Source organism: Lolium rigidum, chromosome 5 (genome assembly GCF_022539505.1).
Source record: "Lolium rigidum isolate FL_2022 chromosome 5, APGP_CSIRO_Lrig_0.1, whole genome shotgun sequence".
NCBI classification, from domain to species: Eukaryota; Viridiplantae; Streptophyta; class Magnoliopsida; order Poales; family Poaceae; genus Lolium; species Lolium rigidum.
The window spans coordinates 7,597,509-7,622,916 of NC_061512.1; the positions used below are offsets into that span (position 1 = coordinate 7,597,509).

Consider the following 25,408-nt stretch of genomic DNA (forward strand, 5'->3'; position numbering starts at 1 on the left):
CTTTTGTAATCATTTGCATTGTTGTCAACTCGTTCTCTATGCACAACCCTATTCTTCCACTTACACCCGCACTATTTGCATCGCCTATCTCATAGATTTATTAAATATCAATGATGAGTTCTCGTTGCTATTCATATGCAGGATGAAACTTCGTGCCTCTACTCAAATGGATAAAAAATGATCCCGATGAGGCTGCCGTGAAGACGATGGTGCCGCCACCATCTTCTCGAAAACCTCCTCAAGCACAAGGCCACGGGCCACCGGGTGGTACCCTTTTCAAGCAAGGTGTATATTTTCTTAATCCTCATACATGATTTGATTTTTGTCTCGTTTATTGCCGGCTTTGTCTAATGCTTACCAATAGTTCGAAACACACACACCTATTCTTACACTTACATCCAAGCACTATATGCATCGTTGTCTCATAGATTCATTTTATATATCACCGCCGATGTCCGTTGCTCTTCAATTTTCATATGCAGATCGAAACCGCTAACCCTTCATTGGTCAAAAGGATTGCAACCGCCGCCGATGAGGCATCCGCAGAGGCTGCCACCAAGTTACCGTCAGCCCCACCTTTCCGGATGCTTATATAAGCTCAAGTCCAAGGACCAGCCGGGCCGTAACCATCCAAGGGTTCGGGTATATTTTCTTAAGCCACATATACATGCCATGATTTATGTCCGATATTATCACCGGCTCGTCTAATGCTTTTTGGAATTCGGAAACACCAAATTAGCATGCTTATATTCATCATACACTAATTTTTCACCGTTCAGCTTTGTAACATAGTGTTATGCACTCGCTTGTCAACATTTGCATTGCTCTGAACTATGCACTTTACACAACCTAATTCTTCCACTTACATTCAGCGCTACGCACCCGCAGTACCTCCCATGTTTCCTTCACCATCCCGATGCCGAGCTTGCGGGAATATGGCGGGCCCATGTACATACCCCGCATATAACACCTCCTATGGCTCTATCTACCTTTCTAGTAGCTCCTTCACAGCAGTTACAGTGTATGTATTCTCGTGGTTTAGCATGAATTGGCATATAGTAAAGTCTTGTTTTTAGTCTTCCTCGCTTCTTACATTTGTATCAATTTTCACATGCAGATCGTACCTTGTGAACTTCGTCCAATGATTAACCAGTATGTGTCCGCATGAAGGGTCTTTCACTATGCATGGCAATGGCAAATTGATGAACACCTACACGGTCTATGAGGTGTATGTCTACAAGACGCAGTGCCATCACATATTTGTATGGACATGATTGGAGAAAGTTTGCTTTTGACTACGGTCCGAAGAAGGGCGACGAGCCGAGGATCGAAACTCAAACGGGCAGATATACGTAATCGCTTACAGCAGTTGGAGACACTTCCAAATATATAATATGTAACTTTTTTCTACTCATATCTTTTGATAACCGTTCCGAGCAGCTTGTTCTAAACCATTCCCTCTCGTTCTAGCTTGCCGGGTTTAACATGATCAAAGCTGCAGATCCCCCGATGGAACATGAGCGGATGTCACAAAGGGCAACCACACCAAGACCGGCACCGGCTTCCCACTCTCCCCGCATCGCACCGGTTCCTCGTACTCAGCTCCGTTTATCGCATCTACCCAGCAGTCCCCTACATCGCATTGGTTCCCGTAGAGGCCCCATATACTACACCTGCCCAGCAGGCTCCCGCATCAAGCACCGGTTCCTCTAGCCGCACCGTTTACCGCACCTCGCCCAACAGCCTCCTCGCATCGCACCGGTTCCTCTAGAGGCACCGTTTACCGCACCTCGCCCAGCCAGCCTCCTCGCATCGCACCAGCTCGTGTACCAGCCTCATGCTCCCGCACCCGCCCCAGCCTGCATCACCGAGGTCTCAGCTCATTGCCGTGGCCACCCGTGTGGTGACCAGGACGCATCCGAAGGCTATGTTCGTGAGTATATGACAAAGATAACTCGCTCTTATCTTGATGTCTTCTCTCGCTCAAAGTCTCACATGGTTCAGTGCATTGGTGCCATTGACTAATTTTTGGTGGTATCTCTTGCTTTGAATCAGAAATTGCCTAAAAGTATCGCCAAGGATCTCAATGCTGGCCGAAGGGGCAAGATTTCCCTCGTCATGGAGAGTGAAGGTCTCACCGTGGAGGGACGCGTACTCCGTCGTCCCACGCATGGCCGCTTGGTCGTTACTTCCGTGTGGAAAAAGTTCATTGACGGTGCCAAACTTCGCATTGGATCAAAGTTGAAGGTCAAGATCTTTCGATGCCGCCGTGACATGCCGGTCATAAAGTTCGCGGTTGTCTAGTTCTCGTTGCCCCATGAGCCCTTAGCAAATGCATTTGTAGTTATACTTATATAAGGTTATCTTATCTCGAACCGCTAATTAATTGTATGGGTGGTAAAACTCGGCAAGCTTTTGCTCTTAGCAAGTATGTATGTATGATCAGCCTATTATGATAACTAATGTTTGTGTTCATCTTAATTTGCATTTCCGTTTTAGAAAAAAACTTAATTTCTATTTTGGCCGACTCGTTAGAGAACTATCGCATTGAACCCACAACATGATTCAAATAGATTCATTACACCGAGCCACATGTCTTGACCTTGCTATACACTACTTCCATTAATCAAGGCAAGAAGGCTTACCCGAGCCGCCCGAACCATGGCAGCATTCGAATCCACCTTATCTATCTAGAAATACAACCTTTGCGTAAAGAGGATTTGCAAGATGGGGAGGCCGACATTGGGGACCCATGAGCCAGCAGACGTCGTCAACGTTTTAAAGGTGGCAGGAGATCGAAAGAAAAAATAAGCCAAAAATCAGCTTGGTAAACAAATTCAAGAAAAGAAACATTTACCTTTCCGAGAGGATGACATGCGGGACCCATGAGGCAAGCAAGCATCCTCAACTATTTCAAGGCGGCAGGGGATCAAAAGAAAAAAGGAAATAGCCGTAAATTAATTAGGGTCAAAAATAAATCCATCAAAGGAAACTTTTATTGTTCATAGAGGATGACATGTGGGACCGACTTGCCACCGCGTCGTCATCGTTTCAAAGGGGGCAGGGGATCAAAAGAAAAAGGCAAATAGCCGTAAATTAGGGGAAAAAATAAATCCAACAAAGGAAACTTTTATTGTTCATAGAGGATGACATGCGGGACCCATGAGCCAGCAGCATCCTCAACGTTTCAAAGTCGGCATGAGATTGAAAGAAAAAGGCAAGTGACATAATATCAGGAGCCAAAAATAATCCAAGAAAAGAAACTTTATTGTACATAGAGGATGACATGCGGGTCCCATTTTGTAGCAGCGGTCTCAACGCTTCCAAGGCGGCACAGACCGAAAGAAAAATGAAGTAGCCGTAAATCGTGGTGTGAAAAAAATCCAAGAAAAGAAAGATTTCAATTGGGCCGTATCCGGACATCCGGGCCTTCGAACTATCCCGCCGGGCCTTTTGACTCGTACAATTTCAGCCCACTCCAAAACAGGAAAGGTCGAATTTTTCTCAAAAAAAAAACAGGAAAGTCCTATGCTTCGCAAAAACAAAAAACAAGGAGATTCAACATATAAGTTTGTTTATGTAGATATAAAGATTTAATTTATCCGTTTGCAATAGCTCATAGCGAAATACAACGTTTATTGTCTGCAAAATAAAATATCACATGTTTCTTGTACGGGGAGGCTGACATCGGGGACCCATGAGCCAGCAGCGTCGTCAACGTTTCAAAGGCGGCAGGGATCGAAAATAAAAAAAGCCAAAAATCAGCTTGGTAAAAAAATACAAGAAAAGAAAACATTTATCGTTCCGAGAGGATGACATGCGGGACCCATGAGGCAGCAAAGATCCTCAACGTTTCAAAGTCGGCATGAGATCGAAAGAAAAAGCCAAGTGACATAATATCGTGAGCCAAAAATAATCCAAGAAAAGAAACTTTATTGTACATAGAGGATGACATGCGGGTCCCATTTTGTAGCAAGCGGTCTCAACGTTTCCAAGGCGGCACAGACCAAAAGAAAAATGAGGCAGCAAGCATTCTCAACAATTCCAAGGCGGCAGGGGATCAAAAGAAAAAAAGGAAATAGCCGTAAATTAATTAGGGTTAAAAAATAAATCCATCGAAGGAAACTTTTATAATCCATAGAGGATGACATGTGGGACAGACCTGCCAACAGCGTCCTCAGTGTTTCAAAGGGGGCAGGGATCAAAAGAAAAAGGCAAATAGCCATAAATTAGGGGTCAAAAATAACTCCAAGAAAGGAAACTTTTATTGTTCGTAGAGGATGACATGCGGGACCCATGAGCCAGCAGCTTACTCAACGTTTCAAAGGTGGCATGAGATCGAAAGAAAAAGGCAAGTGACCAAATATCATGAGCCAAAAATAATCCAAGATTTATTGTACATAGAGGATGACATGTGGGTCCCATTTTGCAGCAACGGTCTCAATGTTTGTAATGCGGCTTGAGATCAAAAGAAAAAGAAAGTAGCTAGTAATTAGGGGGTGAAAAAAAATCCAAGAAAAGAAAGTTGATGGACATAGAGGATGACATGCGGGTCCCTTGAGCCAACAGCTTACTCAATGTTTCAAAGGGGGCAGGGGATCAAAAGAAAAAGGCAAGCCAAAAATCAGAGGGTGAAAAAAAATCCAACAAAGGAAACTTTTATAGCACATAGAGGATGACATGCGGGTCCCATGAGCCAACAGGTCTCTCAACGTTTCAAACGTGGCATGAGATCGAAAGAAAAAGGCAAGTGAAAAAATATCAGGAGCCAAAAATAATTCAAGAAAAGAAAGTTTTATAGTACATAGAGGATGACATGCGGGTCCCATTTAGCAGCAGCGGTATCACTGTTTGAGAGGCGGCAGGGGATCGAAAGAAAAAGGCAAGTGAAAAAATATGAGGAGCCAAAAATAATTCAAGAAAAGAAAGTTTTATAGTACATAGAGGATGACATGCGGGTCCCATTTAGCAGCAGCGGTATCACCGTTTGAGAGGCGGCAGGGGATCAAAAGAAAAAAGAAATTGCCAAAAATCACAGGGTGAAAAAAACCAAGAAAATGAACTTTTATAGTACATAGAGGATGACATGCGGGTCCCATGAGCCCGCAGGTTCCTCAACGTTTCAAACGTGGCATGAGATCGAAAGAAAAAGGTAAGTGACCAAATATGAGGTGCCAAAAATAATTCAAGAAAAGAAAGTTTTATAGTACATAGAGGATGACATGCGGGTCCCAGCTAGCAGCAGCGGTATCACCGTTTGAGAGGCGGCAGGGGATCGAAAGAAAAAGGCAAGTGACCAAATTTGAGGTGCCAAAAAAACTCCAAGAAAAGAAAGTTTTATAGTACATAGAGGATGACATGCGGGTCCCATTTAGCAAGCAGCGGTATCACCGTTTGAGAGGCGGCAGGGGATCGAAAGAAAAAGGTAAGTGACCAAATATGAGGTGCCAAAAATAATTCAAGAAAAGAAAGTTTTATAGTACATAGAGGATGACATGCGGGTCCCAAGCTAGCAGCAGCGGTATCACCGTTTGAGAGGCGGCAGGGATCGAAAGAAAAAGGCAAGTGACCAAATTTGAGGTGCCAAAAAAACTCCAAGAAAAGAAAGTTGATTGCACATAGAGGATGACATGCGGGTCCCATTTAGCAAGCAGCGGTCTCAACGTTTCCAAGGCGGCAAGGGATCAAAAGAAAAAGGAAGTAGCCGTAAATCGGGGGTCAAAAAAATCCAAGAATAGAAAGAATTTTGGTTCATAGAGGATGACATGCGGGACCCATGATCCCGCATCGTAAACGGCTCGATCGGAGAACGTTGAACGAGATGGCGCGATCGAGAAAAAAACAATGCCGGAGAGGCTGCCATCCGGGCCCTACATCCCTCGGCGGTGCGGATTTGCGTTGACTCGGCCGGCGAACCCGAGATTTCGAGATGCACCACGTCCCGGCCACCATACGCGACGTTTTGGCCGCTTTCGTCGGGCTAGGTGGCCTCAAAAACGAAAAAAAAAAGTTTTAACATGCACCACGGAGGGACCAAAAATCGTCGGCCATGGTACACCAGCAACCACGGCGCGACTTCAACTTCGTCGGCCATGGCAACTTTTCTTGTAGTGCTTGCCACCCGCGTCGCTCTGCGCTGTATCCTGGAGCTCCAGATCCCGCAGGAGCAGGTGTTGTACATTCGCAACTTTCGGACCAGGCTTCCGCCCCTGATTCGCTGCCTTTAGCTCCATTACAGCCACCGCGGGCGCGCGAACCTCTGTCATCGCCTCGCTCACCGACCACTACTTTCGCTCCGATGATGACGAGCTCGGAATCAACGACGATTGGCCCAAACGATCCGACGCAAAAGCTGAAGCATCTGCGCCCAGCAAATTGAGTTGTTCCTTCCTCGAGCGCCTTATCGATCTCCCGCCGCGCCCTCGCCATTTCCAGTCGATTGTCCGAACGCTCAACGCCTTCGCGAGGTCCCATCTCCTCCTCCCCAGCTGGCACCAACCTCCCCCTGCTACGGCCTCTCACGAGCATCTTCTCCCTCTTCATCTGCACAGATCGCCAACGCCAGCCTTCGATTTGCTTTGGATTTTGGTAGGAGTCTAGCTAACGGCGGCGAGATGAGCGAGGAGGGTGGACGCGGTGCTGCTACAGAGGCAAGTGGCGGACGGAGGCACCCGTGTGATGCGTGGAGAAGCTCATCTCTCCGCCTTGGCCCTCCATGGGCGGGAATCGAGGTGATACCTCCATGAACAGTACCACGAGTCGGACGCGAGGCGGAATCGCCTAGAAATCGCAGGAGCAGGGACATGTTTTCCCCTTACGCAAAAATTGTCGTGGTCTGGTGAACGTCTTTCCCTGCCATTATCCAAAAACTAATTTTCGCGTGTCAGTCCAGTGAATTATTAACCCTTCTACCTTTTGTCATCTCAATAACTAAGCCGGCTTTAACCATAATTTAACCCAAGTGTAACATATTCCTAGGAACTTGCTCGTCTTATAGCCTTGCATTGCGTCAGGTTGGTGGTTCATTGAACCTTGTATCCTATGTTATGTATTGGCCAGCAGGTACCAACCACAATTTATGCCAATTCCTAAAGGTGTCTTGGACGTTGAGGTCAGGTTGGTGGTTCATTGAACCTTGTATCCTATGTTATGTATTGGCCAGCAGGTACCAACCACAATTTATGCCAATTCCTAAAGGTGTCTTGGACGTTGAGGAATCTATTGCGCAGCCCTTTGATGGACGTTGTGGCATCTTAGGAAAAAAATCGCGATCAAGAGAATATTCATGGCACAATTCAGCTGATGACGTATGAAAAATGTTTATGTATTTACAGATGTGGAAGTCAGTGGCTAGAAGACATAACCGTGAGGCGGTGAAGCCAGCGATGGGCGGGATTCGTTCTCGCCATGCAACTGTAAGGGGCAGACCATAGTAGTCCCCTGCAATTATCCCTTTTTAGTTATGTCTGTATCTTTTTGTAGGTATTGTGTTGCGGTGTAGGCCTGAACTTGTGTTGTTCTACGATAGAAAAAAATTGTTGTCAGGGGCCGGGGCTCGGTCCCCCCTCTACCTCCGCCAGTGAGCATATGTAAGCTCGATCGAGCTTCGTTAGACTTCAACTTCCTCTGTCCCATGAAAAATGGCTGTAAAATTTAAATTTATCTAGAGGACATTTAGTTGTCCGCTTCGGTGTTTTTCCCCTCTTATGACAACCACAAAAGTTGAAGGGATAATAAGTTAACCCACGAAGAGATATCAGAAGATTTTAGCTGCCCACAGGGAGCCAAAGTTTGGAGAGGAGGGAACACCGAAGTTAAAGCCTTAGTGTCTAGCTAGATACGTCCAAATGGAAAGAGTGAGTAACTGAGCATATCAAATTAAACGTAGTGTGTTAGGTTGGTCTGCAGCTACCATGAAGAATATGGCAGATCATTAGTCGAATCCCTCGAATTAGGCTTTCGCCCCGCTATATTAATATAGCAAACGACCCGATACAACGAACGCGCTGGGGCCACAGCACAACACCAAGCCCGAAAGGAAACACAAGAGAAAAGAAAGAGAAACAAAGCCGACACCGGCAGCTTGACAAGAATAAGAATTACTCGCAGCCGCTGCGCCCTTCAGAGAATGCTACCACACTCCTAGCACACCGAAGCGCCGCGTATCAAGCAACACCTTCAACAAGGAAAGTGACGATGACGCCACTGCTGCCCGGACTGGTCCTAGGGTTTCTCCCAATACGCGGAAGGGAGTGGGGAGGAGGGACTACCGACGCCCTTCAGGAAGGCAAGGCGACACCCGCAGGCGTCAACGCGTCAGTGTCGGGCTTGCCGACAAGATTTCTCCCGTCCCCCAACCCACAAACCCGGACGATTCGACGTGCTCCACCCGACTTGCCGCCCACCAGCACACGCCACCGCGACCTTGAAGCCATCCTTGCTGTCTCGCTGTGGTCGCCGGAGAAGGGCCTAGACGTAGAGATGAGAAACAGCCGGGCCGAGGGTAGCAGCATCTCAGCCGAGCGGGAGGGAACTACCTCCACCGCCTTCGCGGTAGCCGACCGGACATGGCAGCGAGGTCAAACCCGCCCGGCCGGGCCCAAACAGGCCCGCAAAGACCTCGCTACCACGCTGCAGCAGGCCGGTCGGAGTACCGCCGCCACCCAGCCACCGCCGTCGCATCTACTCCACCTCCAGGGAGCATCACCGGGGCACCATGCTCAGCTGGGCCCCGAACTGGGCCGAGCAGGCCCTGCCATGGCCGCCGCCCGCGCAGCTCCGCCACCAACGGTCGCGCCGCCTCTCCTCCACCCACCCGACGCACAGGTACCACCCCGCCGCGCCGGACCGCCGCCGCCGAGGAACACCGCCGCCGGCCAGAAGCCCCGCGCCCCCAGCGCCGCAACGGGTAGAGACGTCCCCGCCGCCGCCGGCACCGCCCAGGCAAGTCCCGGCGGCTCCCGCCGACGGCGGCGGCAAGGGGGAATCCAGCGACCCGCAATCTTATTTTCGCGAAAATCCAACGCTTCATTCTATATATTTTCATGATATGACCCATCGCTAGCTAGCTACCGCTCATGTTCATACATCGTCTTATATAAATCGGAAGCACGTCGCGCTCTTCTCCTTCAGGAACCAAGCTAGCGAGCCCGGCACAGCGAAACAAGCTAGCTACACAGATACGGAGTATTTCATATATGGCATCAAGAGGTGCTGCCACTCCTAACAATCCGTCTAGATCTGGGCCCTCGGTCTGGGGCGACTTCTTCATTAGCTATGAGCCACACCCGCTGCAGGTAGGAGAGGCTACTCGAATCTAGGTTCTCAAGTTTACATTTCACTCGTCGGTCAGACTGATTTTAGACTACATTCATGCATATATAGTTATATACTGCTTATCTTTTTGCTGCCATTTACGGATGGTGTGTTGCAAATTACTCTCCATGTTTTGTCAGAAAATATTACGTCGAATGCGGGTGTCTTTCGTTTTAGCTTGTACTAGCAAAAGTGCCCGTGCGTTGCACCGGGAGAAGCGAAAACTCGAATGCTCCAATTAATCATATGTGATGACATTTCTCCTATGTGCCATTATCGACGAAGGTTGTCACATCGTTTTCTATTCATGACAATATTGTTTAATCCTAAGAAGATGAGCTTGGGAAGCTCTCGATGGACCGGATTGTAATACCATAATGGTTTTTCCCACCGCCACATTATAATAAGGGTGTGCCTATGTCTCAGTTGACTGAGATTTTCTTAAGTCTCAGTCAACTCAGAAAAGTGCAACTGCAGTTCAAAGAAATGTGCAACTGGGTTCAGTTGCACATTTCTGTCAGAAAAGTGCAATTGCACCTTTTTAACAGAAAAGTGCAACTCAAAGCACATTTTTGTAATTGACTTAGACTTAAGAAAATCTCAGTTGACTGAGACATAGCAAAACCGTTATAATAATAGAACCTTTTGAATTCCATGATAATTTCCGTAAGTTTTTGGAGGAGGCATGATTTTTCACAAAAATGTCTGCAAGTAAAGTTTAACATATTTAATCAACCAATCAACGTCCTACCAAATTTTATCCCCATGTGTTTCGCCCATTGATTTTATCCCCGGCCGACGAATGAAAATACCTTCACGAATGGTGTGTGTCCATAGATAGCCATGGTGCGTGTCCATAGACAGCCGTCGATATCAGATTTTTGAGATAGTCTCATGTTTAATGCCCCCAATCGAGGGTGGCGATGGAGCATGTCTTGTCTCAAAATATCATGAAGATCACGGAGAAGATGGATGAGCTGAAAGACGATCTCTGGCTATACAACAAATGTCTGAAGCTATGTCAACTGCTGCTCTGCACCACCACGGCAACCCAGGACACTCAGGAGGCAAGCAACGCCAAGCAGCTCCGCGCAGCTTTCCATCACGGCCGTACCACCGACGGTTGATGGAGGGCCAATTCATGCATGAGCCTGCGGGGTCGGACATTGTGGAGGCCAAGCAACATAGGCACGATTGTCGGCCAGTCCTGAAGGGCGTGCCGTTCATCGCTCTCAACACGCGGACACAGCCAGGAGTAGTAAATAATTGGCTGATGCTTCTCGCCGGTGCTCATGTTAGCAAGCATATATATTAATTCCCTCTTTAACCTTCTCCTTCTCCGTGAATAGACAAGCAGCAGGGATCCGCTCCGGTGACCTCGTGATGCACTTCGACACTGACGAGATGATGACCGTGCCGTGGAGTCCTTCATCTGCTTCTACATCGATCAAGACCATCCAGAACCAGGAGCTCCGGTCAGTATTGCTACAGCACGCCACGCCTAAGTACTAAACGCTCATGGCCTCTCCGCGCTGTCCGCGGTTAGCCGGCGCTGGCCATAGATCGATTGTTGGTCTAGGAATTCGGCAATTGATCTGGTTTTGGGGTCCAGGGTCTCAAGTCCTATTTATTTCCTTCAGTTTTCCAAAGAAGCGAAGGATTCCATGTTGGTGTCCCCATGATCGCGTTCTAACTGAAGGATTCCATGAGGTCGTGTCGAATACGCTTCCGAGCGGCGCTAGGAGCTCGTGCAGCCAGCTCGGGACGCGATGCCTAGCTATATCGGAGATTGGCCCATACAATTTTAGATTGGCCCACTTCTGTTACGCCTTGGCTGCCTTGGCTGGACCTGGTCGGAGGATTTCCTTGTTTTGTCCCACCTCGGTAATCGATCGATCAAACCACGTACGGGTTGAGCGGAACATTAATTATTTTTATATCACCGACGGACGAAACCAACCCAGAGCAGACCGAACGGACCGAACCACGGAAACACTTCTCCATTTATTATTAGGTATAGATTATCGCCCAACCAATTTGACTGTGTTGGTAAGATTAATTAGAATCCTCACAAAAACCATACGTGGGCCGTCGCCATATGTATGGTTTCCTTCATGCCAGACCAAGGTAGTTAGAGTAGGGGACTCACGTGGACGGATCTGCCCGCCGGGATCAGCAGAAGGGTTCAAAGTTCAGCAGCCGTGACATGCCGACCGCCCTCTGTGCGATGGAATAGAGAGAAAGGGGACGGCAAGGAGATACGTCTCCCCCAATACCACAGCAGATACCTGTCAAAAAAAAAAAATACCACAGCAGATACAGCTCACTAATGCGTATAACTTGCCACGCCAGGCGCTTAGGGACATATTTTTCGGCTTATAGGACACCCTCTTTCAGCTTCTCTAAATCTGTTTCCTTAAGTTGTTTAAACTTCTAAATTAGTCTAACCATTACTAATTTTAAACGATTTTGGGAGGCGGTATTCTAGGAGAAGCCGAGGAAGGGAAGTTTTTATGTGAAAACCCCCTATAAACTATGTGCTTCAGATTTACTCAGAATTGGCTATATGGCCCCCTCCATATAATTGCATGCTTATTTGGCCCTCTTCAAGTATTAATCCTGGCTCCGTCCCTAACTGTAGAATTGAGAAACCCTTCTAGAAACCAAAAAGAAGTGGGCCTTAGTCATCCAACATCGATTCGAGTAGATGAGGAAGGGGAGGGGAGGAAGAAGGCTTCAGGGGATGGCGCAGCTCACCCGCGTCTCCGTTGTTGTCACCGGCGACGTGAGGTTGGTTCGATCTCAGCTCTCTTTTCTGTTTGTTGCGTGGGAGGTGCCTCGGGTTACCAAAATTTCACAATTCCGACTCCAGCTGGCTTCCTGCGACCGGGGTGTTAGAATTTTCATTAGTAAATTACTTAGAATTAGAACGGTAGTTTCCCATGATTTTATTTTGACGTGAAACAGTGCAGCGTTGTGCCGCAATTTTTTACGTTTTTTTTTGTTGCTTATTTGCACGGAAAACTTCATGTATTTATATTTTGAGTTTTGCATGAATATACAAAGGGAAAATTTGCTACAGGACATCGTTATTTTGTGGCGTTTGCCAAAACACACCGCTCAATTGTGTCTTTGCCAGGTACCATTACAATTATGTGTCATATTTGTTAGAACACACCACCTAGCTAAAAACGGAAAATTTTGCACTTTTGACTGTGATGATTGGTTTTGAAGACAAAGGGAAAAACTTTCTGTTTTAAGCTAGGTGGTGTGTTCTGGCAAATGTGCCACAAAATTGTAATGGTACCTGGCAAAGATATAATCGGGCGGTGTGTTTCAGCAAACGCCGGAAAATAACGATGTCCTGTAGCAATTTTTCCCATATACAAAAAAAAGACACAACTAGACATCAACGCCGCATGCAATTGCTACTGTGTTGTTTTCTCTCCTCCGACATCCGCATTCAGAAAGACCAAAATCAAGTGTACATATGCATAAAACAAGACCTAAAACGGAGCGTACCTATAACATGTACCCATGACATCATCAAGAATTTTTTGATTTTGAACTATAGAAAAAACAATCACTTCAATTGTTAATCCGATTGACGTGTGTTTTGATCGTTGGATTAATGACGAGATCTTCAAAACAAAATAACATGTTGAAATATCCTGCCACCTATTCTCCATTAGTTTGAACTTCTAGGTGAACTGACAGGTGCATCATTTCAATAATCCTCTTGAGAGGCGAGCCAACCCTAGAGAGAGAGAGAGAGAGAGGGAGGGATGGGGAGAGCGAGAGAGGGGCATTTTTTTTCTATTTCAATATTGTACTATCACTTATCGTTAACTAGGCAAAAAGATTAGCCTTTTCACATATATGTTGACAAGTTGTCGTGTAAATCACAATGGTGTGATGTGCGACAAAAGCATATGTGACATGCAAACAAGTCTCAAATTGTTAGTCTTATGAGCAGTTGTGATAATATATATAGTAATTGAAGGTTTTCATATGGTATTGTACTGGCATGGTCTCAATTACAAAATTGTGTATGATTATGTTTTGCATTGGAGGTTTGATAAACCTTCTGCGATCAGGTATCCAATATTGACATTTCTGAATTTATATGATTTATTTATAGATGGCATTGGTTAATAATGACTTCCAACTATTACATGCATGCAGAGATCTGAGGAATGGATGAAGGTAAGAGCCCTAAAGTTGAAGGAGGAGGTCCTGAAGTTGTTCACGAGTTGCAACGGGGTGGTGGGGAAAATGTTATTAGTGGATGCACTCCAGCATCTTGGAATAGATCACAACTTTGAATCACAGATCGACGGTGTGTTAAGTGAAATCCTTAACAGTGAATTTAGTAACTCCAGTCTCCATGAGGTTGCTCTTAGGTTTCGGTTGCTTAGGGAGCATGGACATTGGGTATCTCCAGGTACCTATATATCTATGCATATAATGATTTAATTATTTTTTCCTCATATTTGTAGAGGATGCAACATGCATCTCAACTGCTAGACGATTCAGATTATGCTTCGGTTATTTTTCCAAAAATATCTTGACAGTGCCAGCGTTAATTTTTTTCTAACATGTAGATGTCTTCAAAAAATTCAAAGACGAAGATGGAAACTTCAAATTGAATACAACTAATGAACCAAGGGGACTATTAAGTTTGTATAATGCAGCACATCTTCTAATCCATGGTGAGCCAGCACTAGAAGAAGCCATAACTTTTGCAGGAAATCATCTTGAATCAATGATGGGGAGTCTCAAGTCACCGTTAGCTGAGCAAGTCAAACGGTCTCTCCATTTGCCACTGCCAAGGACGTATAGGAGGGTGGAAGCGGTCCATTATATTTCTGAGTACCATGAAGAGGATGGGCACAACGCAATCCTATTGGAGCTGGCAAAACTGGACTTCAACCTTCTGCAACATGTCCACCTAAATGAGCTCAAAGCTATGACCGAGTATGTGCTATACCTCATTCTTTTTTTACATCCACTAAGCAACTACTCCATCCGTTCACAATTAATTCCGATTCTGGTTTAGTCAAAGTGAAACTTTGTAAAGTTTGAATAAACATTTTAAAAATAGCAATATCAACAATGTAAAAACAATAGCATTAGAATCGTCATAACCTATATATATTTTCATAGTATATCCATTTGGGTGTTATGGTTGTTCCTATTTATTCCTATATTTTTTAGTCAAACTTGACAAAGGCTGACTTTGACTAAGTTTGTAATGCCAACTAAACAAAAACAAGGGAGTAAGATATTAGAGGCACCAGCCATGCCTTCCTTATACGCATACTCCCTCCATCCGCAAATAAGTGTACGTTTAGCTTTTGTTTTAAGTCAAACTTTATTAAATTTGACCAACAACCTAGAAAAGAGTATGTAGCAGCACTTATCATACTTGATTGGTGTCACTAAATCCATCTTGAAATGTAGATTCATAATATAAAAAAAATTATATCACATATGTTCTCACGTTTTGGTAATAAGTTGGCCAGATTTAAAAAGGTTTGACTTAAGACAAAAGTCAAAAGTACACTTGAGACGGAGGGAGTAATTATCTGGTATTAGTAGTAGATGGTATAACTAACATGTTTCAATCAACTCAACTTTTCAGTTAACTACCTAAATTTAAAAAGGTAATCCGCCTCATATAACAACTAAATAATTTATTTACAGGTGGTGGAAAGAGCTTTCTGGATCTATCGAGCTAAGTTACGTCCGGGACCGTGTGGTGGAGAACTATTTTTGGTCATTTGCGGCGCACCATGAGGAATGTTTTGGGCTCGCGCGGATGATATTTGCAAAAATTAATGTGCTACTTACCATCATGGATGACACATATGATGAGCATGCCACCATAGAGGAATGTCGAATGCTAAATGAAGCCGCACAAAGGTTGGATTTTACCATTTTGGTTTTTCAACCAGTAAATTTTCCTTTTGGGGGAAAAAGAAAAGAAACTCCATCGGTACATCGAGGTGGAATTTTAATTATAATTTGCGGTGGAAAATTCCAATTGTCATTAACAGTGAGTAACTATATGTAACTAATGCCTAAAATATGAGGTTGCATGCACACTCTCAGTTAGTCAAATGTGTGCGCTTTCACGAAAATATTATCTGAAATCAAGTAAGAGCATGCTTTATATGTAGTATATCTTAATTTAGTACGATATGTTCCCTGTGAAATACTCATCGTTAAAATATTTTATAAACTTGCACTGCTAATATTTATAGAGAGCTAACATAAATTCCATGGTAGCTCTTACACTCTTTATGTGGCTTATTTTCATGCAATGCACTTTGCGGGGTACATAGATGGGACGAGAGCGCCATTTCTCTTCTACCAGAGTACTTGAAAAGGTTTTATACTGAACTACTAAGGAACATTAAGGAGATGGGTGATGAAATGGCGATCACTGGCAACTACGAAATTGCCTACATCAAGAAACAGGTACTCACTCTGTTAGGGATTATAAGGTCAAGGAGATTTATACTCCCTCCGGTCCAGTTTATATGGCATGCACGTAGTTTAAAAGAATTGACCATATATTTAGTCGATAAAATATGAGATATATGCCATAGTCATTGGATTTATATTCAAGAGAAGTTTCCAATGGTATATTTTTTGTGACATAATTCATATTTTATCGACTAAATTAATGGTTAAAGTTTTTTTTAAACGACGTGCGTGCCTTATAAACTGAACCGGAGGGCTCTCATTTATTTTCCTCTCTTCACCAATGCATGCTCTCCTTTTCCTCTCTTTTCTCTAATGCATGTGAAACTACTGGTGCATACAGTAATTAATGAAGGTCAATTACGGACTTTTTTTTGTTTCTAGCGAATTGGCCCGCTGACTCATCGTGTGTGATATAATTTACTCATCTTGTGTGGTATAATGCAAGGTCATATTTATTACTCCCTCCATACCGGTTTACAGGGCAGTTACGCATTTCGAAAAAAAAGTTTGACTACAAATTTGATCAACAAAATATAGGATATATGTCACAAAAATTATACCATTGAATTCATATTCAAAAGAAGTTTCCAATAGTATTTTTTTGATATATATCTTATGTTTTGTTGACCAAATACATAATTTTCCTGTAAACCGGTATGGAGGGAGTAGATTGTAGACTCATCTTTTTGGGGAAGTGTGATGTTACAATAACATAGCTAGTTACCCCAATCGCTTCACTCCTCATTTAATGATATGCCATGTCACCAAAATGGTTAGTTGGCATTGCGTATACTTCTATGTTACTACATATATTACTCCCACTATAGGTCGACTTAGCATCCAACTCAAAAAATCTAAAAGGTCCTAGGTTCATTAACCACGATGAGGACATCATACCTATAAGAAAAAAAAATCAAAGTTCAATAGTAAGAATAAATGTGATTTTCCACGTATTTTTGGGTAACATGTGTCACTTGAGTATTAAGTTGGTTATGCATGGTACACACAAAAAAACAGAACAAGTAAACATACATGGGAAAATATTCATAAAAATGATCAAATATTTTAATACATATATTTGTGACCATACCATAATTTTAGAAACACATATGTGGTCCAAAACGTTACAACATACTTAAAGGCACTAATTTGAGTTAAGGAAATACAAATATTATTGTTAAGATAAGTGCTATTTTGATTTGAGATCATCTCTATACACTTAACGCATGAGCTAATCAAGAAAAAAAAAAGTTGTCCAAAACGTTCACTTGGTTCACATTGAAATAAAGACCCTTTGAAATACATCTTATAGATACTTTATTGTTAATCATGGTGTACATCGCAACTACTGTGATAATTTTTTGTGTCCCTTTTTTTGGGGTGGGGGGGGGGGGGGGGGGGGGGAATGTGCATCGGATAATACATTTCCCTTTATTGTACCACATGCTCTAATTAAATTTCAGTATCCATCTAAATTTAGAGATATGCAAAGTCATCACAATAACCCTAAGAAATAACATATTGTATAGCAACTTTCTATTATGTTTTAGTATTACAAAACACTTTAGAAACATGGAGGAAAGTAGACACGTTTAAATCATTTACATCTATTACAAGTATTTTCTACACATGAGATATTGTTTCAAACAGCATGTTTTAAAAAATGGGAAATATTAAACATTTTTCCCACCTCTTACGAGTAAATTGAAGTGCCGTACTCCCTTATGATCAGTTTAACAAGCGTGCACGTAGTTTAATAAAACGCTTTAACCATTATTTTGGTCAATAAAATATGAATTACTTGTCCCAAAGAATATATCAGTGAAAGCCTTTTTGAAATACGAATCTAAAGGTACAACTGTTGTAGACATATAATGCATATTTTATTACAATATACAATAAATATGTCTAGCTGTAAAACAATGATTATGTCGAAGAGAGGGTAATGTGTCAAACCATTATATCTCTTAACACTAATTAATACAAAATTATTTCTAATTATTAGATTAAACAATATAAAATTAGACTTTTCATGAATATAAAGTATTAATAGTTTTTCACTTGCTTATTGATACAAAGATTAGCAATCCAAACTTGCTAATCAGAGACCCAAAACTCTAGACTGTAAACTGTAATACTACATTTTCAAGCGAAGAGTGTAAGCAAGTACCCCCTCTGTTCCAAATTAACTGACACAGATTTATGTAGATACTAATCGAGATATGTATGTGTTTAGATGTGTTTTAGTGTGTAGATATATCAAATTTAGATGAAGCTGCGGCAAATAATTTAAAATGGATGGAATAGTATTTTAGGAGATCTTCCAGAAGAGTCGGATGAGCCGTGGCTGTCACAATATCCATATCATGATTGTTAGTTTATACAATTAGTGTTGTTACTATTTGTCACATTAACTTAAAAATTGTGGTTTAATTTTCTTTCCTTGTACAGCTCCAAAAACAGTTTAGTTATTATCTTCAAGAAGCCGAATGGGCATACCAGAATCACAAACCAAGCTTTGACGATAAAGTGAAACTCGGTGTCATGACTGTAGCCGTGCCCACGATATCTGTGTGTGGCCTAGTAGCCATGGGTGATGCAATGCCAAAGGAAGTAATCGAGTGGGTTTTTGGTGTTCCTGATGCCGTCATAGCAGGCGGAAAGATTTACCGTCTCATGAATGACATTTCTGCATTTACTGTACGTGCCCCTTTGGCTTAACTAAGTCTTCTTTCTTTTAAACCGGGACTAACCTTTTTTTTTTCTTTCTAAGAAGGCAAGGATGCATAATATAATTCGTCTTTTTAATATACTTATTCCGTCTAAAAATAAGTGACTTAGTTTTATCTAGGCATGGTTGTATCTAGACAAGTGTTTAGTATCCGTATCTAGAAAAAGTCGAGTGACTTACTTTCAGTTGGAGGGAGTATATAAAATTGCATTACACATGTGCATGCAGCGCGGCAAGAGCAAGGGAGACGCGCCAACCTCCGTGGAGTGTTACATGAGCGAGCATGGGGTCACAAGTGAGGTTGCCATTTCCAAGATCGAGTCAGTGATAGAAGATGGATGGAGAAGCCTCAACCAAGCACGCTTTGGAAATCGTGTATTACTTCCAGCAGTGCAGCGGATTATCAACTTTGCTCTTAGCTCGCCGTTGTACTATGGTGGGGGGCATGATGCATTCAGATCCAGCTCGCGTCTTCGCAAGACTATGGAGACCTTGTTTGTCAAACCCATTCCTATCTAGGGGCTTTGACTTTGCTTGAAACGAACTGGTTTTACGTATACCAGCTTAATTTCCTTACTTCACGTTCAATTTGGGTTGTTAAACTATGTTTGATGTTGTGGTATTGTATCCCGAGACTTTCATATTCATGCATGAAGGGGATGCGTCTGTTTGGTTGCTTGTCAGTTGTGGATAAGATTTAATAAAATAATGGCTGTATCACTCCTCCAAATGTACAGTTGTCATGAAATATTTACACAAGAGTTACTGAGCTACTTTTCGGATAAGAGTACTTTGCTTATTCTAAAAAAGATATAAAGACATGTGTAGTGTAATGCTCCTCTAGCGGCACTTCATCGAACAAGGTTGACAGAAGATGAATTTCCATGTAGTGGCTCCCAAGATTGTTCGAATAGAGGAACTTTGAAAAAAAGCTCAATTCAATATTGTTTATAAATAATATTATCTCTATTCTAAAATATATGCATGTATATCTTTTTTTTCTCAATCGACTCAGAATGTCAGTCAGATGATGTCATCAATTCTCAGTTACAACTCATGTTGCAACTGATAACTAGCACGAATCACAAAGCAAATCTAAATGTGTAGTACTTGACTGAGCACAAACTTACTAGCAAAACCTTTTTAAAAAAAGCTTATAGTTATGGACGTCCAAGGTTTATTCAAATTCAGATATATCTATACACTAAAAAGTGTCTAAATACATTCGAATTTAGAAATATTTCTGACATCCTTCAATGAACAGCAACTTCTAAATATTTTTAAATAGAAGGCCATTGGCCCCACTTTATAGATAAAGGCAACCACAACATCAACTACTGGACATGGCAGCAAAAAGGGCTGAGTGGACTGACCTGACTTTGTGACCCCACACAGCTCCTTCCAGTCCGTCGTCGGCGAGTGACTCCTGCCGCCGCCGCCGCCTCCGCCGCCACCACTGCCGATCGCTGTCGTGACAACCAGTCGCATTTCCTGCCGTGCGCACGAGCGCTGGCGATGACTGGGCGCATAACCAAGTACCCATCGCTCCTCCTCCTCCTCCAGCCCCGCCGCCTCTGCACCACCGCCGCATCCTCCTCGTCCGCCGCCGCCGCCGCGGGAGAACATGATCTCGCGTCCGCCGCCAAGGAGCTTCCCCTTGACGACGACCTCGCGGAGGAGTCCCGCAGCCGGCTCGTGCGCGACACCTGCAAGCTTCTGGAGCTCCGCGGCTCGTGGACCCCGAAGCTGGAGGCGCAGCTCCGGCACCTGCTCCGGGTGCTCTCCCCGCCGCAGGTCCGCGCCGTGCTCCGCGCGCGGGCGCAGGGGGACGCGCGCGCCGCGTTCGAGTTCTTCCGCTGGGCCGACCGGCAGTGGCGCTACCGGCACGCCCCCGAGGTGTTCGACGAAATGCTCAGCCTCCTCAGCCGCACCAGACTCCACGACCCCGCCCGCCGCGTCATGCGCCTCATGATCCGACGCAGGGTGAGGCACGGCCCACGGCAGTTCGCGCACCTCATGCTCTCGTACAGCCGCGCCGGGAAGCTCCGCTCCGCGATGCGCGTGCTCCAGCTCATGCAGAAGGACGGGTGCGCGCCTGACATTTCGATTTGCAACGTGGCTGTGAATGTGCTCGTTGTGGCTGGGCGGGTTGACAAGGCGCTCGAGTTTGCTGACCGGATGCGCCGCGTCGAGGTCGAGCCGGACGTAGTCACGTACAATTGCCTCATCAAGGGGCTGTGTAGCGCTCGGCGGGTTGTTGAGGCGACAGAGATGATCGGTGCAATGTTACAAAATGGGTGCCCACCCGATAAGATTACCTATTATACAGTGATGGGCTTCTTGTGCAAGGAGAAGAGGGTGGCAGAGGTGCGGGGTTTGCTCGACAAGATGAGGAATGATGCAGGCCTATTTCCAGATCAGGTTACCTATAACATGCTCATCCATGTGCTTGCGAAGCATGGTCACGCAGACGAGGCCTTGGAGTTCTTGAGGGACTCAGAGGGGAAAAGATTTCGTGTTGATGAGGTTGGATATAGTGCGGTTGTGCACTCCTTTTGTTTGAATGGGAGGATGGCTGAGGCAAAGGAGATTGTAGGTGAGATGATCTCAAAAGGATGTCACCCTGATGTTGTAACATACAGTGCAGTTGTTGATGGGTTCTGCCGGATCGGGGAGATCGATCAAGCTAGGAAGATGATGAAGCATATGTATAAGAATGGTTGCAAGCCAAACATAGTGACACACACCGCCCTGTTAAATGGTCTCTGTAAAGCTGGGAAAACTTCAGAGGCTTGGGAGTTGCTAAACAACAGCGGAGAGGAGTGGTGGACTCCGAGTGATATCACCTACAGTGTGGTAATGCATGGGTTTAGAAGAGAAGGGAAACTAAAGGAATCATGCGATGTTGTAGCACAGATGTTGCAGAAGGGTTTCTTCCCCACTACCGTGGAGATTAACTTGCTGATCCATGCGTTATGCAAGGAAGGAAAGTCGGCAGAGGCCAAAGACTTCATGGAGCAGTGCCAAAGCAAAGGTTGTACCATTAATGTTGTTAACTTCACTACTGTGATCCATGGATTTTCTAGGCAGGGTGATTTGGAATCAGCACTCTCTTTGTTGGATGACTTGTATCTCAGTAACAGGCATCCAGACGTTGTAACATATACTGTTGTTGTCAATGCTTTGGGAAAGAAAGGTAGGCTGAAAGAATCCACAGCGCTTGTGGAGAAAATGCTTAATAGAGGAATTGTCCCTACACTTGTTACATATAGGACAGTGATACATGGATACTGTGAGAAGGGTGCAGTGGAAGAATTACTCATTCTACTGGATAAGATGTTATTAAGACAAGAGCTTAAGACTGTATACAATCAGGTCATCGAGAAGCTATGTGCATTAGGTAAACTTGATGAAGCTTACAGTCTCCTCACCAAGGTACTGAGAACTGCCTCACAGAGAGATGCTCAGACATGCCACATTCTGATGGAGAGTTTTCTTAACAGAGGCCTCGCGATTCAGTCATACAATGTGGCGTGCCGAATGTTTCGGAGAAATTTGATTCCTGATATTAAATTATGTCAAAAAGTAGATAATCAGCTGACCTTAGAGAAACAAGAAACAGCTGCTGGAAAGCTTATTGTTAAGTTTGTAGAAAGAGGTCTTCTGAAACAAGAAACGTAAGCTGTTGATTTCTGACATGTTGGTGTATCCTCTGTTTGTTGGCAAGATGTTATAGATTTGATTGGATTTTCAGAATCCGATGCATTACATGCTGGAAGGTTATTCATTTTTCTTCTGGATGCGATGCAATACGTAATTTCACCTACCTCAAACTGACAGATTCGTAGTTTTGTGTTCAGGTAGTAACGTTTCATGCTTCATGCTTCATGCTCACAGCCCTGCACTTTTCAACAACTTATTCACACCCAGCCAATAGACTGGTAGGTATGGCACCTGAAGGTTAGTTAGCTGCCAGCAAAGGGCTACTGAACAGTACACGTTTTAGTGCATATATCAGCATCACAAAGGTGTGGTACATAAAGAACTAAGCTGAGGGAAGCACTTACGGAGAGGAGACAATGGAGGGAGATGGTGACGCGAGGGCACCATTGCTGGACTTCGTCGATGACCGGTCGGGCGCATCGGAGGAGCTGCTGCGGCGGGAGCCGGTGCCGTTCGATGTGCTCTCACGACTGGCATTGTGGGAGGCTGGCAACCTTTGGCGCATCTCATGGGCGTCCATCCTCATCACTCTCTTCAGCTTCACTTTGAGCCTCGTCACACAGATGTTCGTTGGCCACCTTGGTGAGCTCGAGCTCGCTGGCGCCTCCATCACCAACATTGGCATCCAGGGTCTAGCCTACGGCATCATGGTAACAAGCTGCACACGTTCTTGCACTATTTATTGTATCCTTTGCATTGCTTAGAAATAGCGTCTTGTTGCTTTTATGCCATGCAGCTTGGCATGGCGAGCGCAGTGCAGACAGTGTGTGGCCAGGCCTATGGGGCTAGGAGGTACAGGGCCATGGGGGTCGTTTGCCAGAGGGCGCTCGTACTCCAGTTCTTGACAGCCGTCGTCATTGCCTTCCTCTACTGGTATGCCGGTCCATTCCTGCTGCTCATTGGGCAGGCTGCGGATGTGGCCGCGGCGGGGCAGCTGTATGCTCGCGGGCTGATACCGCAGCTGCTCGCCTTCGCGATCTTCTGCCCCATGCAGAGGTTCCTGCAGGCTCAGAACATCGTCAACCCTGTGGCATACATGACACTGGCCGTGCTTGTCTTCCACATCCTGATCTCGTGGATCGTCGTGTTTGTGCTTAGTTTTGGCCTTCTCGGTGCGGCTCTGACACTGAGCTTCTCTTGGTGGGTGCTCGTGGCGTTGACATGGGCGTACATCATCTGGAGCCCGGCTTGTAAGGAGACATGGACCGGCCTGTCCATGCTTGCTTTCAGAGGCCTCTGGGGATACGCCAAGCTCGCCTTCGCGTCTGCTGTTATGCTAGCGTGAGTACATTATGAGCCAGCCATTGTTATTAACTATTTAGTAGGTCCTGTTGATTTAATTATGTCTTGTTTCATTGTGTTCTTGTCAGATTGGAGGTCTGGTATGTGCAAGGATTTGTGCTTCTGACTGGCTTCCTCCCCAACTCAGAGATTGCTCTTGATTCACTCTCTATCTGGTAGGCCAGCCTGTTATAGAGGCATCGTGATTGCAACATGTGATATCTGAAAATATCTTCATGTTCTTACATAACTTGCATCTCTATCTCTTCGACTTGTTTCAGCATCAATTACTGGAACTGGGACTTCCAAATCATGCTTGGTTTGAGCTATGCAGCCAGGTCAGTACAAATGATCGAATGGCAATATGAAAATGTGAATCAATCATAAATTTCCTCTCCTGATCAAACTTTTATATTAACTTATATTACACAGTATTCGTGTCGGCAATGAGCTTGGCGCTGGCCATCCAAAAGTTGCAATTTTGTCGGTCCTCGTGGTAGTCGTGGCGAGCATCGCCTTCAGCATTCTCGCCACGATTGCAGTCATGGTCCTCAGGTACCCGTTGAGCACTTTGTACACAAGTAGCACGACGGTGATTGAGGCCGTCATCAGTCTGATGCCACTGCTGGCCATCAGCATCTTCTTGAACGGAATCCAGCCAATCCTCTCAGGTTACATCTGGCACTGGACCGAGATCATAGGTGCCTAGTTTGCATTGAACCAGAGGAACTAAAATCTGTTCTATGATTTCCGCAGGAGTCGCTGTCGGGAGTGGATGGCAAGTCATAGTTGCATATGTCAACGTTACAGCTTACTATGTGATTGGGCTGCCGATTGGATGTGTCCTAGGGTTCAAAACAAGCCTCGAGGCAGCTGTAGGTTGATTTCATCTTCAGTTAACCTCTATTTTGATCATTTCTCCAGACGTCTGATGATCAGTTGCCTCTGTTTGTGATAATTCAGGGGATCTGGTGGGGCTTGATCATCGGCGTCGCTGTGCAGACGGTGGCTCTGATTGTCATCACAGCCAGGACTAACTGGGACAACGAGGTGAGCCCCCCCCCCCCCCCACCCCACCCCAATTCATGATTTCAGTCCAAGGTTAGCTCAATTTCTCGCGGTGCTCATGGTGACGTGGCTATTTACGCAGGTGGAGAAGGCGATCCAGCGACTGCGGCGCACCGCCACGGACGAGGGCGGGATGGTGGTTGCCGTGGACGACGTCTGATGAACGGCCCAAATGACTATAGCTCGTTAAGCCTGATGTTTGCTAGAGTGGTGAACTTTATGAGGCTAGTGCCTTTCGGTTTGTGCAATAATAAGTCGAATTGAAACAACAGGCTTGTAGTTAATTAACAACAAATGGTTTGATTTCTTGGAGCCTTGGGGCTCCAACACTTTGATGCCCCAAGTTAGTTTTGTGCTAAGAGTGGTGTCCCACCTAACCATCGGCATAACACGTGTATACTTGTGGTGCTAGGTAGGTGCGATCTTGGAAGCTTCGGTTGCTCGTCTAACTCTTTATTAGAACGAATGTCTCAAATTTGTGTGAATTTGAACAATCTCCAAAAACAAAATAAGACAGTAAACATACTAGGAGAGTAGGAGACAAAAACAAGACAAAACAGGAATCATACCAGCAGACGGGAGAGGGGCGAGGGACGCTAAACGCTAGAGAAGAATGGAGGTTTCAATCTCCGCCGGTTCCGCTTGTCTCTGGACCCAAAATTTTCATCAAACCCGCACTGTAAGTCCGGCTAAATTTTTATCAAAATTTTCGTCAAAATAGGCTGCGCCGCCAGCCGGAAGGCCTGAACGCGCGCCCGGGCTTAGGAACAGTTGGGTCCATCTATGATCGCGTGTAAC

General features: G+C 44.9%; 3 protein-coding genes across 4 annotated transcripts; all 3 read left to right on the forward strand.

Moving 5' to 3' along the window:
- Positions 1-9,251: 9,251 nt before the first annotated feature.
- Positions 9,252-19,057, forward strand: LOC124651794 (alpha-copaene synthase-like). Its single transcript, XM_047190829.1, has 7 exons — positions 9,252-9,296; positions 13,501-13,759; positions 13,920-14,292; positions 15,022-15,240; positions 15,663-15,798; positions 18,259-18,507; positions 18,767-19,057. Exons 2-7 carry the CDS (start codon positions 13,516-13,518, stop codon positions 19,055-19,057), a joined length of 1,512 nt encoding a protein of 503 aa, XP_047046785.1. The 5' UTR covers positions 9,252-9,296; positions 13,501-13,515.
- Positions 19,058-20,053: 996 nt separating this feature from the next.
- LOC124655584 (pentatricopeptide repeat-containing protein At5g41170, mitochondrial-like) lies at positions 20,054-22,491 on the forward strand. The gene is made up of 2 exons (XM_047194454.1): positions 20,054-22,215; positions 22,399-22,491. Exons 1-2 carry the CDS (start codon positions 20,054-20,056, stop codon positions 22,400-22,402), a joined length of 2,166 nt encoding a protein of 721 aa, XP_047050410.1. The 3' UTR covers positions 22,403-22,491.
- A 126-nt stretch (positions 22,492-22,617) lies between these two features.
- LOC124655496 (protein DETOXIFICATION 41-like) lies at positions 22,618-24,805 on the forward strand. 2 transcript variants are annotated; one of them, XM_047194376.1, is made up of 8 exons: positions 22,618-22,911; positions 22,998-23,542; positions 23,632-23,718; positions 23,824-23,880; positions 23,975-24,213; positions 24,299-24,417; positions 24,467-24,592; positions 24,693-24,805. In XM_047194376.1, the coding sequence occupies exons 1-8, from the start codon at positions 22,618-22,620 to the stop codon at positions 24,768-24,770; spliced, it is 1,545 nt and encodes a 514-aa protein (XP_047050332.1). In that variant the 3' UTR covers positions 24,771-24,805. The 2 variants fall into 2 exon arrangements, with proteins under 2 accessions (XP_047050332.1, XP_047050333.1); XM_047194377.1 differs by having other exon boundaries at positions 24,506-24,592.
- Positions 24,806-25,408: the final 603 nt, after the last annotated feature.

Coding starts and splice junctions, on each gene's coding strand:
- LOC124651794 (XM_047190829.1), top strand. CDS start 13,516: ATGAAGGTAAGAGCCCTAAAGTTGAAGGAGGAGGTCCTGAAGTTGTTC. Junction 15,241..15,662: donor CTAAATGAAGCCGCACAAAG/GTTGGATTTTAC, acceptor CGGGGTACATAG/ATGGGACGAGAGCGCCATTT. Junction 18,508..18,766: donor ATGACATTTCTGCATTTACT/GTACGTGCCCCT, acceptor ATGTGCATGCAG/CGCGGCAAGAGCAAGGGAGA.
- LOC124655584 (XM_047194454.1), top strand. CDS start 20,054: ATGACTGGGCGCATAACCAAGTACCCATCGCTCCTCCTCCTCCTCCAG.
- LOC124655496 (XM_047194376.1), top strand. CDS start 22,618: ATGGAGGGAGATGGTGACGCGAGGGCACCATTGCTGGACTTCGTCGAT. Junction 23,543..23,631: donor GCGTCTGCTGTTATGCTAGC/GTGAGTACATTA, acceptor TGTTCTTGTCAG/ATTGGAGGTCTGGTATGTGC. Junction 24,593..24,692: donor GGACTAACTGGGACAACGAG/GTGAGCCCCCCC, acceptor CTATTTACGCAG/GTGGAGAAGGCGATCCAGCG.